This window comes from Morone saxatilis, unplaced genomic scaffold (assembly GCF_004916995.1).
Source record: "Morone saxatilis isolate NCDOM2014 unplaced genomic scaffold, NCSU_SB_2.0 Contig16, whole genome shotgun sequence".
Lineage (NCBI taxonomy): Eukaryota > Metazoa > Chordata > Actinopteri > Moronidae > Morone > Morone saxatilis.
In genome coordinates, this window is record NW_023339718.1 from 15,417,649 (window position 1) to 15,427,918 (window position 10,270).

Sequence of the window (10,270 nt, forward strand, 5' to 3'; positions counted from 1 at the left end):
TCTGCTTGGAACAACAATGTGTGTTTTTTTTTAAAAATGCATCCCTTTCTTCTACCTCATTACATTTCTAAATTTTACCCCTTAAAATCTTTAATTTCAATGAACACAGAGAAACTTTCACTTTCAACAGATTCATGTGAAAACACACTTTTAGTGTCAAACTGCACATACACAATGCTGCACAATGAAGCTTAAGCATTCAACTTTAGGAATATGAAGAAAACTATCTTCTTCTAGGGGAACTTTAAAGGTACCCTGTGGAGTTTTCTTGTAAATAAACAAAAGTTATGTTTACATTCAGTATTACTCACCAAAATACATTGTGTGTGTTTGTGTATTCTTGAACTCTAATAAACATGTAGAACACATCTCCTTCCTCATGAAACATTTGAAAAGACAAAGGTGCGGGTACACCATTTATTTTCCAAACAAGGTTTCACTCTGTGTTTGTGTGTGTTACGTCACCAGTGAGTGAAGGAAAAGGCGAGGCAAGGTGGGCAGCTCATCTAACATGCACAAGTGATGCAAGCCCAGGTAAACATTTACTCTTGTGTAGGTGTGTGTGTGTGTGTGTGTGTGTGTGTTTGTGTGTGAGAAGGTGATCTCCATAGCAGAAATACCTATTTAAACATGCCAAAAACATTCATAAACACCCGTGCATTCATCCATTTGACAAAATAAGTTAATATGGGTGTGGTGAGCTTTGATAGTTTCGGTGGCACTGAGGTGGGCCCGTGAGCTTTTGTGGGTGACCATGGAAACAGAGTAAACACACAGGCAGATGGTTGGTCAGTGATAATTCACTTGGAGCTCAAATAAAGGACATGCTGGAATTTCCTGGGTGTGGTAGCCTAACGATTCTTTCCTTTACCTTTACAAGGGAGCGGGTCAGTTGCCAAGGGAAGTATTTTTTTCTGTTTCGGCAAAGTGACACATCTTGACAAGCATATAGTTTTTAGTCATCCATCAACTATTGGCCTACTGGATGGATTGCTGTGACATATTCTACAGACATTCATGATTCACAGAGGACGAATCCTATGGACCCCTGATCTTTCCCCCAGCACCACCGGGATGTTCACATTTGGGAATTTGAATTAAATACATCAACAACTATTGGATGGATTCCCATCATGTTCTCCTTAGGATGGACCGTAATAACCTTTCCTCTGCCTCATTAATTCAAAATTTCAATTTGTAGTTTATTGCCAAATACTATTGAGGAAATTTTAGCATGCTAACACACTACAATAAGATGTGTTAGCATTTAGCACAAAGCACCACTGTGCTGAAGTACAACCTCACTGAGCGTGGTTGTAGAGTCTCAGTTCTGCGTTTCTATTTATTATTTAATATTGTAAGTTGAAATAAGCAACATTGTTTGACAAGAAATTAAACTATATAGTCCCATTTACTCCTAATATAAACTTTAACCCCACCTTTTTTAGTGATTAAGGAATGTAAGTTGCTTTACTGATTACTTTATTTTCTCTAAGAAGAGATAATATTGTGTAGTGCAATGTAGTACCTGGGGGGCGGGATCCCCACAAAGGGTCAGAAGATAAACTTGAAAGCTCGCAAATGATCAAGTGGATATGAAAGCATAAATTTCTGCTTCACAAACTTATGTTTAAACCTCAGACTTTCTTCAAATCTTTGCTTTTTTTAAACGTGTGAATAAATCGACCATTTTACATCTTAACAAATCGAATAATTATTCAAAATAAAACAAAGGAAAATAATCACCAGTGATAATAAATGTGGGGTTGCAATAAACATTTCTTTGTCTCGGTTTGGACCAAATTCAGTTTGCAGTTTGATAGGTATCTTTTTCACCTGCCTAAACAAACCTACGGAGCAAACACAGGTGTTCAAACACATGTGTGCCTTAATTATGTTGAGCCAATTCCCCCAAATGTATCTCTGCAGGTTATTTGCTTCACCCACACCTTAACATTTTCTCTAGGAGGTGGTGGTACAGCATCATGCAGACCAGTGTTTCCCAACCTGGCGTCTCGAAATATACCTCAAGCGTCATAAGATGATAAGGAAGTGGTCAATAGTCAAAAGGATGTGATGATGTGAGCTACAGTAAAATAAACATTTATTTCCTTTTGTTTTATTCTTATCTTATCCTTATATTGTCTTTCCTGTTTCCTGATTAAGTCATTGCTGTTCTACATGACAGTGAGCTCAATGAGACAAACTATTTTGCATTGATTCCCCTTTAACCTATGTAAATACTCTCAAAAAGACTTGTGAGTTGGGTGAAGGATATAAATAAATAAATAAATTTTTTTCTGGAGGTCAGAGAAGTACTGATACAACCTGTATGTGTGTTTCTCTCCATGATGCATGGATGCTCATCATAAACATCTGTACAGTCTCAAGCTAAAGTAAATATTAGTTTCTTCAATTATGGAACCTGAGTGAAGGATTTCGTCCACACTATGTTTCTGTACTAGTCTTACTGTATGTTTGATGTTACATGTTATGTGTATCATTTTCACTGAATTATTGGACCCCAGGAAGAGCAGGTATTCATGCTGCAGTAATATCCAATGTGGATCAAAACATTAAACATAGTATTTTTCTATTTATGTCTTATTAACAGAACTTTTTTATTAAAGCCATTTTAGACTTACTTTTAGCTGAAGGGAATCTCCTTCCTGTAAATTTCTGCACCACTTATTACAGCAGAGAGCACCATCTAGTGATGTAGTATGAAAACTGAGTACCACATTACATAAAGTCCCAGGTCATAAAGACTGGGTGTATACAGTAGATGTAATTAATAGGCTAAGTTGACTTCCGTGCAACACAATAAACCCACAAGAATTTACAGCTCACAAAAATGAACAGTATTTAAGATAACGGAGACAAAGAAACTGATGAATAATCCGTCCAAGGGTCAAAGCAAACATTTCGTTTTACTGGAAGTGGGCATGTTTGATGTGATTCACTGTTCTAGTCTCCTTCAAGTTATGAATAAAGGCACATATGCAGCATTGCAACATTTTTGCACGTTTCCTGTATGGGGTCTCCAGATAGGCCGTGTGAATTTATCTTTTGTGCTGTGGTCTCAGTAAGTCTCAGTAGGCTACATGATTTGTTTCTCTTTGTGGTTCAGAACTTGGTGTTCTCTGTGTTGATATTACTGTCACAGGCTCACCCAGGAAGCATTTTAACATCATCACCAGATGACTTATTGAGGAGGAAGAAAGGAAACACGACAAAATGATGCAACATCAAAGCTTTTTAATTTGAACACTGATCTCACACAACCTGAAACCAGAGATCGGGAACACAAATCTGTGAGGAGCTACTGTTATGAGAATGCACTGGGAGAGACATAGTACAAACAGAAAGAAAGAAATATTTATGCCTTCAAGGCAGTAGAAAATGTCATTGGTTTGGGCCCTCAATGTCAATTTGAACAGTTGATTCTGGATGTGGTAAATCTGTATGGTTGGCGGGGTGAATAATGTCTCTTTGGTGTTTTGCTTTTATCTGAAAAGTGATAGCTGATGGGAACTTTTTTTAAGCTGTACACCAGCTTAAAAAAAGATCCCGTTTACTGCAGTAGACGAAACAACCAGGAGTACTCGTAGCCATGGGAGTACTTACTCAGCAGGTAAGTAAAAACAGAAAATATGATTTGATTTCAAAAATACATTCACATATTTGCAGATGGAATAAAAGCACAAAAACTGAGTTGCTAGTTTTGCTCCTTGGCTTAATACTTAATGCTCGGTTGATACTGTAGTTAATAAGATAGATAGCCCCAACAAATGACTGCAGCGTAAATTAGAGCAGGTCAACATGAAATCCATTTCGTATACTTTCGCCCTCCAAACAATACAGTATATTTAATTAGGATGAAATAAATGTGAAGCATAAAAAAAGTACTTAGATAGATGTGGTTAAAAAAAGGTTAGGGATTCATAGTAATTAACAGGGAGAGCTCATTATATTTCACTTCTTCATAGTCTTTTTAATCCAGAGGAGTTGTTTTTCTGAGAGAAAAGAGTACACACCAGGCTTTTTACTCAAACCACATTTCTTTCCAAATGAAGTGACTCCGACCAGCGCTCCATTGCACAACAGCGGCCCTCCTGAATCCCCCTAGAGTGAGAATAAATACATGACATGATTTTTGGGCGCATAAATAGCAGTGTAGGTGGTGATAGGTGATAACAGGCTGTTTACTGCCTGCATAAAGTGCACTTACCTGACAGGTGTCTGCACTGTTATTATCGTTGGAACCAGCGCATATCATGCTGCTGGTAATAACAGGCTTCAGGCCGTAATATTCAGGGGAGTTGCACTTCATTCTGTCGACCACAGTCACATTGACAGACATCAGGACATCTGACATTTTCTTTGCATTGTTTTTTGTTGTCCCCCATCCAGCCACCAGACAGTTGGTGCTAGCTGCTGGTTCTTTGACGGTGTTTCCCAATTTGAGCCATTTCACCGCCTTGGTTTGTTTCACCGGTTTGTCAAGCTGAAATTTAGGGGAAAAAAATAATTATTTTTTATGCTGATGAAAATGTGAACGTTCTTATCTAGTGTCTGTCTTGGGCAATGATTCTACCAGTAAAATCTCAGTAGTATCAAATTATCTGTATAAGAAAGGGGGCTATGGAGGTTTTAATTTGTGTGGTAATGCACTTATTTGACTAAATCTCAAAGCAAAGTTAAAAATCAGCTAAATATACACACTCGAGACAAAGCCTTGCATTGTCTCGAGCATTGTGGGCCTTAGAAGAGAGATATGCCTGACTTTGGATCGGTAAATATTTCATTTGGATTCAATTTGGTTTGCAGTTTGCATGGCATCTTTATCTCCCGCCTAAAAAAAAGCAAATATTGAGTTCAAACAAATAGCTACAAAAATATTTCTAGAACCACTTTCTGCTGCATCTTTGCTTCATTTAGGTTGTAATTCACTACTTTTATGGCACCTTACCTTGAGCAACATGAGGTCGTTGACGTTATCAGTTGCATCATAGCAGGGATGAGGAAAGGTCTTCACTTTTTTGACCTGTCTGGTTTCTTTTTCCGTTTTACTGATGGAGTGCACCCCCAGTACCACCTTCTTTATGCTGCAAGAGCAGGAAACACCGTGTTTAACAAAGTTCACTAAAGGTCAACATGCCAGGAGTGCACAAATTAATAAAACTAGTACTTTATACAGTTGCTCTTTTATATTTGAGCATTATCACATATGATTTATAGCCTATAATATCGTCAGAATATGGCTTTTATTGCGACTTAGAGAAACATGTACAGCTTTTTTCCCCTAGTGTCAATACATATTGAGACTTCAGTGGTAGTTGACAAATGCTGAATGGAGAGTTTGCCACCTAACAGGGCTGATATGACTGTGTGGTAGTTGTTTGACTCTCATGGGTGTGGACTGAAACCTGTAATGTTTATCTTCACTGAGTTAAATCTATTCAGGAAGGATTTGCCATGTATCAATCTGCTTTCGTATCCAGTATTAGGGGAATCTGTCCCTGACAGCTCTGCAGTCTCTGACCTGAAGTACATTTTCTCTTCGATGTCTGCCTCCTTAAATTTCTTCTTTGTGGCGTGTGCAACAAACAAGGGTTGGCTAATTCAAATACTGTGTCTGTAAAAACAGCAACGGGACCACAGTGCAGACATGGACTGGTTTAGAAAGTCACATACAGTACACCAGTGCTCATACTTTCTTTTTCTTGTTTTAGCATTGAACTAAAATGTGCATACTGTAGTTGATCTTGACTGACATAACATTATCTAAATCATGAAGTGCATTTCTCTTTTCTTGGACTTTTTCTCATTCGATTCTTTTGTGCAAATGGAAAATGCAAGTTAAAGATTGCTCAAGAGGATATCTTGTCTCAAGCCCTGTAACTTTTGTGGTTTCTTGAAGTGAGTGATGACAACCACCTGTTTTTTCTTCTCTGTCAAAAGTCTGTCCATCATATGCTTTAAATGTCATTCTGTCTGAATAAATGTCACTAGCAGTGGAGCACTGTTTTTCCTTTACTAATCCAAATCTATAGATGCATCCCTCTACAATACCCCAATGCCCCCCAAGGAGCTGCTGTATAGTATATGTCAGTTGCTGACCTCAAAACATAAATAAATCTGTTCAAAAGTCAAAGTAGTCTCAGCAATGTATCTCTTATGTGACTGTGTCCCTGATTAGGTTAGTGAGAACTAAGATTTTTACCTAAAAGAGCAAATATTAAACTCAAAATGATATCAGAGCAGAGTATGTGGACTTGTAAGATTGTAAGATTTTAAATAACCAGTACACAATATCTTTCATGTCATCAGTAGAAAATGAATATTAGTTTTAGTGTATATTTTGAGATCTGACCATTTTAGGAATGTGTGTTGGCCTATCTTGTTCTTACCCAGCACAGTGAGCAGCAGTCAGTACCCATTTTGGATCGATCAGTATCCCTCCACAGGCTGGTGCTTTATTGTCCGACAGCAGAGCCATGAAAGGCAGTGAGTGGGGCTCCACTTCCCTCCCACCAATAATCTCAGCGCCATGACCTAAAACAGAACACACTCAGTTCATTAATTTAACAACAAATTAGATAATTTTTTGTAATTAGCAATTGATTGGTCAGCCAGTCAATTACTAATTACAGCACAGATGTGGTATCACTCTGCAGTGGCTGTGCTGCAATATTTCAATAGATCATTACTTTGCATTCTGCATATTTACATAAAATTATTGTAGAAATACTCACTTGACTGGACAATGAGGAGGACCACACAATAGATAGAAACGACGGAATCCCTCAGGCAGAACATTTCTTCTTATTTCTGTCTTTGATGTGATGGTGAATGCACTGAAACCCACCTCGATGCACACTGTTGCCTTTATGTGTTAAGCTCAAAGGATGTGGTTTGACCATGGAAATGCGTGAGTCAGCAAAATGGACGCAAGCATGACATGAGAATTGGTGCGCTAACGCTATATAGGACCCTGTGGTAACAGTTTTTCGCATTTACCAGCAATCATTACCATTTTATTCACAGGCTGTGGGGTGGAGGCTTTTTTTACGTGAAGCTGCTCACATCAGCAGGGGCAAATATTAGTATAGGTAGTCAGCCTTCCTAGCTACACTTATGAGTGTTTCTCATAACGTCATGTCATGAATCAGTGAAAAACCTAAGAAAGTGAAACTATTGGCTGATATGCATGACATCAGGCTGGTGGAGGTGAATGATCAAGAAATGAAAAGGGTTCAATAAAGGAAGGGTTAACTGCTGGAAAATTGTTATGTTACCTTAAAGCAATAATTCAGCATTCTGGGAATTACTTTCCTTTCTAGTTGACAGATGATAAAATTACCACTCTCACATCTGTCCATTAAATACTGTTTCAGGCTAAAGCCTACAGCTGGTTAGCTTAGCTTAGCACAAACACTAGAAACAGCTAGCCTGGCTCTGTCCAAAGGTAACAATATCTACCAGCAACTCTAAAGCTCCCTAATTAACACATTGCATGCATATATAAAAGGACAAAAAACAAACAAACAATTCAATTCAGTTTCAATTGAGTTTTATTGGTATAGAACCAATTCATGACAAAAGTTATCTCAGGACACTTTTCAAATAGAGCAGCTCTGGATTGTACTCCTTATAAAATTAATTAAAATAAATAACAACAACGTAAGTGCGAAATATAAATAATGTTAAATACTTTTGGATAAGCTGGGGCTTAATGATAGATTAATACTACCAGACCTATCTGCCATATATAGTTTCATTGAAATTATGTTTTAGTCAAGCTTTAGCTAACTCTGGGCCTTTTCACATTTGCTGTCTGTGTTCCCTTTGACATGAACTAACTAATCCTTGTGTGAGGTTCATATATGTAAAAATAAATAAAGTCTAAAAAAAGTTGTAGTAGTTAATACTGTGTCATTTATTGGCTGGTGCAAACTCTGCCACCTCCAGTTCAATGATCAAACTACATTTAGAGAACATGTTTCTAGCTACCTTTTTTGAATATACAGTACATCTTAATTTTAAGCCTCACATAAGGAACACAGCTTGTAGTAAACCTTCTATGTCAATGCTACATTCATCCATAATAATGATAATGAGTGACAAAATGTCACTAGCATCAGTTCAGAAATGAGAGAAGAAGAAACTGAAGCAGGTTGACTGCAAGATTGGTGGGGAAATGGATGGATAAAATTATAAAATATGACACAAAAATGTCCACAAATTTCCAATGACTGCTTGAAAAAACATGGCGGCCATCATAGCCTGTGTAACAAAAAAACAAAATATATTGAGAAAATCATCATCATGTTGAGTTAATTCTCTTACTTGAAGGTGTTTCAAAGTAATCCACCAGCAAGAAAGCACCCAAAAAAATCCAAATTTTGATTTACTAACTTTCAGCGGCATCATTGAGCAACAAATTAGCCCTCAAACGCTGAAAAGCTTTTACTGTGAAGCAGCTGCCAGAAGTGACATTGGTTTCTTGCTCCTAAAAAGCAAGGCGAACCAACAAGCCTCTAGTCTTGAGAAACTTGGATATTAAAAGTAAAACAAAATTCACAGCAACTTGTAACGGACTTTGCTAGAAAATTACTAAAAGATGAAAACAACAACTCCTCCTGTCGTGTGCCCATGTCTTTGACACACTTAAGTTGATGACGTGACACCATCATGCTTTGGCTCTGCTTATAGCATGCAGTAAAGGTCAGCTCTGGAGACATCAGCAGGGTTAAAGCATATTATGCTGTGCCAGTGGATATAGTGGGATGGGTTATGCAAAATGGAGGAGAGAGGTAGCAGTGGAGCAAATGATCTACAAGGACATATGGGTCAATCGTAAGTTCTCATCACATCACAGTTGACCATTTTGTCAGTTTCTCAAACACTTCTTTTCAATAAACTGACTGATCATTTGTGTTTTTTTTTAAATCATCCCCATTTTGTCTGTTTAGGAACTCGTCTCTTACTATTTTCCATATATTCAACTTGTTCAGGATATTTCATGTTTACATCGTGAACAAATGCCATCATGCTCCAGGTCATTTGGACCCCAGTCTAAGCGATTTTTCTGAATCTGAATCTTAACCGAACCCTCTGTTTTTCTGTGGGATCAGGTAAACAATTGTGTCCTCAGTTGGGAGCTCCACTGATGACTGAGAGATATCATGATCTGACTCCTTAACTTCATCTGGAGAAGGAAAACAAATGACACATGAGCACACGTGAAGGATAAATATTTGACATCCTAGAATGTTTTGAGGTGTGTTTTAGTATATTAATTTTTCTTACCCAAGGACAGAGACTTGCATTTTCTCAGGATATGGTAAATAATCCACAGTGAAGGAACCAAAGGCATAAACTTAAGCGACTTCAAGATTATAATGATGACTTTGTACTGAGCACCAGAGTCCACTAAGGAAGAGAAAGGACAAATATGCATCACACACAAATACAAGACCATTAATTTTTTAAATCACACAAGTTCCAAGGTAGAGCTGCTTGCAACTAATGGTCTTTGTCTTTACCAATTTATCCATTTATTATTTTATGAATCTATTGTGACAATTTTTTTTATTTTTTGACAAAATACATAAAACAATAAATTGATTATTTGAATTGTTGTTGTTGTTGTTGATATGATATTGCATACATCTTAATGTATGAAACCCAATGCATGACAAAGCAGACTGCTCCCACACAAAATTAACACCATGTAAATTACATTTAAATCCTTCCTACCTGTTTTGACTTTGAAAGCTGTAGAGTTACTTTTAAGGGTCATGTTTCCACCAGTAACACTGTCAGGTCGAACAACAAAAGTGGAAATCTCTATAAAGTACTCTGTTGCTGAAGTTAAGTCGGAGATGCTGATGTTCATGAAGGCAGAGCCATCAGGGTAGGGGTAGAAGAGTGTATCACATGTGTTGGTGCATGTCGTCACATTGTAGCTGTGTGGTGTCATCTGCATAAATGCAGAGACGTTCCAGCTAAGAGCCACATGATCAGAGCCCACTGAGTCCACTGTCACTGGCTGAGGAGCAACTGGACCTGTGAGTGAATTTGACAATGAAGAAGTTAGAGAAACGTTTTAGGTCACCCACCACCTTTGCCACTGGCCCACGTGGTTGGGGTTAGGTCCGACGTTAGGTTGCTGTTGTCAGGCATCTCAGATATAACTGGTTGAGGTTAGGGTATGGCTGGTTGAAGATTTAGTATTGCCAGTGTAGTATAAAATTTTATGTAT

General features: G+C 37.8%; 2 protein-coding genes across 2 annotated transcripts; both read right to left on the bottom strand.

Moving 5' to 3' along the window:
* Positions 1-3,247: 3,247 nt before the first annotated feature.
* Positions 3,248-6,856, bottom strand: LOC118325831 (granzyme A-like). Its single transcript, XM_035658670.1, has 5 exons — positions 6,759-6,856; positions 6,414-6,558; positions 4,973-5,108; positions 4,232-4,507; positions 3,248-4,125 (listed from the first exon to the last, which is right to left on the bottom strand). Exons 1-5 carry the CDS (start codon positions 6,820-6,822, stop codon positions 3,976-3,978), a joined length of 771 nt encoding a protein of 256 aa, XP_035514563.1. The 5' UTR covers positions 6,823-6,856; the 3' UTR covers positions 3,248-3,975.
* Positions 6,857-9,107: 2,251 nt separating this feature from the next.
* Positions 9,108-10,074, bottom strand: LOC118325553 (the record flags this gene model as incomplete). The annotated part of the gene is given in 3 exon segments (XM_035658268.1): positions 9,108-9,214; positions 9,316-9,438; positions 9,766-10,074. Coding segments are annotated over 3 exon segments (539 nt in total), but the record flags the coding sequence as incomplete, so codon positions are not given.
* Between the last annotated feature and the right edge of the window lie 196 nt (positions 10,075-10,270).